Genomic DNA, 3,270 nt, shown 5'->3' on the forward strand with positions numbered 1-3,270 from the left:
GCGGGGGCAGCCCTGAGCAGCATGAATGTGCAGCGACTATGTTCAACAACAGCACCTATGTGAGGCAGCATGGCAGGCGCATGGTACCCGCACAGGCGCATGGGAGCATGGGCATGGACCCCCCAGGCCCCGCCTGCGCCACGCAACCCGTCCTCGCACATCCACGTGGATAACGCTGCTATGTGCGGCGAGCCTGCTGACAAAGACAAGCAAGGGCTGCCATCTGCACCATGCAAGCAACTGTCATGTGCTGCGGCCCTGCCTGACGTCTCGAATCAACCCCAACCCCTCCTTTGGCCAGGAGTGGCGCTACTTGGATGCACTGAGGAGCGGCCCTTGCGCCCTCCACGCCATCGCCCGCGACTCCGACATGCCAGAGCCCGCCCCCGACGCCGCAGCCGCTGCCGCCGGCCCCGCAGCCCCTACCCCAGCGCCGCCCCGTCGCCGCTGGCGGATCTTCGGCTCCGCGCTGCCGGGTGCGGCGGGGCACTTCACGCGGGGCCAGCTGGCAGCGCTGGCAGAGTGCCTGCCCCAGGGTGCGCTCAAGCACGTCGAGCTTGATCATAAGGTGAGTCATCTGACTTACAGTCACATGGGCGGTGACACCCGCATTGACCAAAGAGTTGTCTCGACCGCCATGCGTTAGCAGGATGCTGCCAGCAGTTCTTTGATCACCGTATGAGTAGTTGCATCTAGTCACTCAACGCCGCAGGGTGTCGCCCCGTTGGCCGGCTCAACCAAGCCGGCCGCCTGCTGCCCCCAACATTCGCGTCTGCCCTCACAGGTGCGCAAGGCCGAGGGCGACGGCTATGGCGCCTGGTGGGAGGCACGCGCGCCGTCAACCGCCCCGCCCCCAGCGGCCCCCATCACGACGGCCTCGAGCGGCGCGCGGCCGCCGCCCGCCCCCTTGGGCGACCGGCGCGCGTGGCTCCTGGCCAGTGTCGGCCTGCGTGCGCAGGGCGCACTGGCGCGCCTCCTGCATCCGCCGCAGGCGCCCGCGGGGCCGCCAGCGGACAGCGGTGCCGCCGCGCAGCCGTCAAGCTTAACTGCTGTGCGGAGCTCACAGGGCGCCGCAGACGAGTCCATTGGCGCCAGCGCCGGCTCACCGCCCCCTGTCTCGATCGGCCCGCAAGACCACCCCGGCGCTGCCGCCGCGCCGCCCCCCGGCGCCGCAGAGGGCGCCGCGGCCGTGGCGTACAACGTGAGCCGTGCGTCGGGCGCCGGCGGCATGCGGGCGCTGTGGAACCTTGACCGGCTTGACCAGCGGGCGCTGCCGCTGGACGGCGTTTTTGGGCGGCCCGACAGTGGCAGCGGCGTCACCATCTACACTGTAGACAGGTGCGGGCCTTGGCGCTGGGGTTACTGCATCAATACAGGGGGCTATGCCGACAATGGAGTGTCTTGGGCCTGGTGTGTGAGAGGGCCGCGTGAGCGAGCCGGGAGAAGGTCTGGGAGGGCCGGGGCCTTGACTGGGTGTGGACGGCTCTGGGCATGCCTCAGTGCTGACGGTGTGCGGGCTGCGTGCTGCAGTGTTGCGCGGTCATGTTTATCTGCCAGCCTGCGCGCTCGCACCCTCCCCTTAATCATGGCCCCTGAACTTCCCTGCATTGGCTGCATTGCAGCGGCATCAACCCGCACCACCAAGAGTTTGGGGGCTGGGACGGCGCGGGCGTCACGCGCGCGTCCCAGGGGCCAAACATCATCTGCGACGACCCCAACCCCAGCGGCGCCGCCTCCAACGACTGCGACGGCCACGGTGAGCCGTGCGGCCCGCCCTCGCCCTGCTGTCATGCGGAGAGGGTGGCTGCTAGCCCCAGGGGCGCCTGGACATCGCATACGCCTTGCCCCCCCCCTGTCAAATTCGCAGGTGCCTGTGACCTTCGCTTCACACCGGCGCTCGGATGCACGCCGCGTGCCACCCACCTTGTGCTGCGCTCGTTTCAAACACCACAAGCGGCAATAATCACAGTGCTAACCACATGCTCCCGTGACTTAAACATCCGTTCGCCGCGCCGGCGCCAGGCTCGCACGTCGCGTCCACGGCTGTGGGCCGCGGCGTGGGCGTGGCCAGCAGCGCGCGTGTGGTGGCGGTCAAGGTGCTGGACTGCCAGGGGGAGGGCTCCATCAGCGACGTGGTCGAGGGTGAGCGGGGGAGGGGGGATACGTGGGCGCACCCAACGATGCGCATGAGACGACAGCGAGTGCGGAAATTGGTCAGAGCAACACGCCAGTGCTAGGCACCCTGCCTGGCAAGTGCAGGTGGGTTGTGCGTGGGTGTCGCCCCAAACAGCCAGGTGGCGGGGGGAGTGAATTGTATTCGTTCTTCCTGGCTCCACACCGCGCCCAGGCCTGGACTGGGTGGCCGCCAACGCGCGCAAGCCTGCCGTGGTGACGCTGTCCCTGGGGGTGCCCAGTGGCAACTGGTCGGCGGCACTGGAGGAGGCGGTGCGGGCGGTGGTGAGAAGGTGGGCGCGCCGGACGTGCGCCGTACGCATAATCTGCGACCTGCGGTGGTGAAAAGGTGGGCGCCGCGATACTGCCCATATTTTTTGCTTTGCTGGTACTTTGGCCATTCCATTTGGACAATGCCCTGCTGCTGTACACCGGTACTTCTGGACAGCTGTTTCTCTCCGCCTCCCCACCCTGGCCCGCCCTGTGAGGCTTGCGATGTCACACCCGTCTCAAATCCATTCATCTCCACTCCCTCCAGCGGCGTGACGGCCGTGGTGGCCGCGGGCAATAGCCAGGTGGATGCCTGCACCATCGCGCCCGCCAGCGTCGACGAGGCCGTGACCGTCGCCGCCACAAACCTGCCATCCAAGTTTGGCGCCCCGCAGCCGGGTGCGATTGGATCGGACTGCTGATTCAGTAATTGCAGGCGGGCTGGTGTGTGGGCGACATGGGCCTTGTGTTGCCAGTGCTGCCGCCACACCCGCCGCCCCGAACACCTGGCATTCCTTAGCGCAGCAGGCTGACTACAGTAGCATGATTTCGGCGGCAGCCGTGCTCCAGCTGCTAGGGCCCAAAGCGCTGCGGAAACTTGCCCGGGATCTGCAACAACCATACACGCCTTGTTTTCCCACCAGGCGACATTGAGACGCTCTACTCCTGGGGCAACACGGGGCCCTGGTGAGAGGAGAGGTCGCGGCAGCCCTGCAGCTGCGGAGTTTCATCGGCAGGGAGAGCCACAAGCAACCCTTGCACGCCATAATTGTGTGTGCACTTGTGTGCACAAGCACACCACCTCACACACATACACACCCCCTCCCC

The 3,270-nt window shown here is 67.2% G+C and overlaps 1 protein-coding gene across 1 annotated transcript; it reads left to right on the plus strand.

Annotated features, from left to right (window-relative positions):
- Window positions 1-370: 370 nt before the first annotated feature.
- On the plus strand, window positions 371-3,133 carry MNEG_7866 (peptidase S8/S53 subtilisin kexin sedolisin; the record flags this gene model as incomplete). Its single annotated transcript, XM_014043664.1, has 7 exons — window positions 371-568; window positions 785-1,338; window positions 1,623-1,756; window positions 2,023-2,142; window positions 2,348-2,465; window positions 2,711-2,841; window positions 3,087-3,133. The coding sequence occupies 7 exons, from the start codon at window positions 371-373 to the stop codon at window positions 3,131-3,133; spliced, it is 1,302 nt and encodes a 433-aa protein (XP_013899118.1).
- Window positions 3,134-3,270: the final 137 nt, after the last annotated feature.

Source organism: Monoraphidium neglectum, assembly GCF_000611645.1.
Source record: "Monoraphidium neglectum strain SAG 48.87 unplaced genomic scaffold scaffold01433, whole genome shotgun sequence".
NCBI lineage: Eukaryota > Viridiplantae > Chlorophyta > Chlorophyceae > Sphaeropleales > Selenastraceae > Monoraphidium > Monoraphidium neglectum.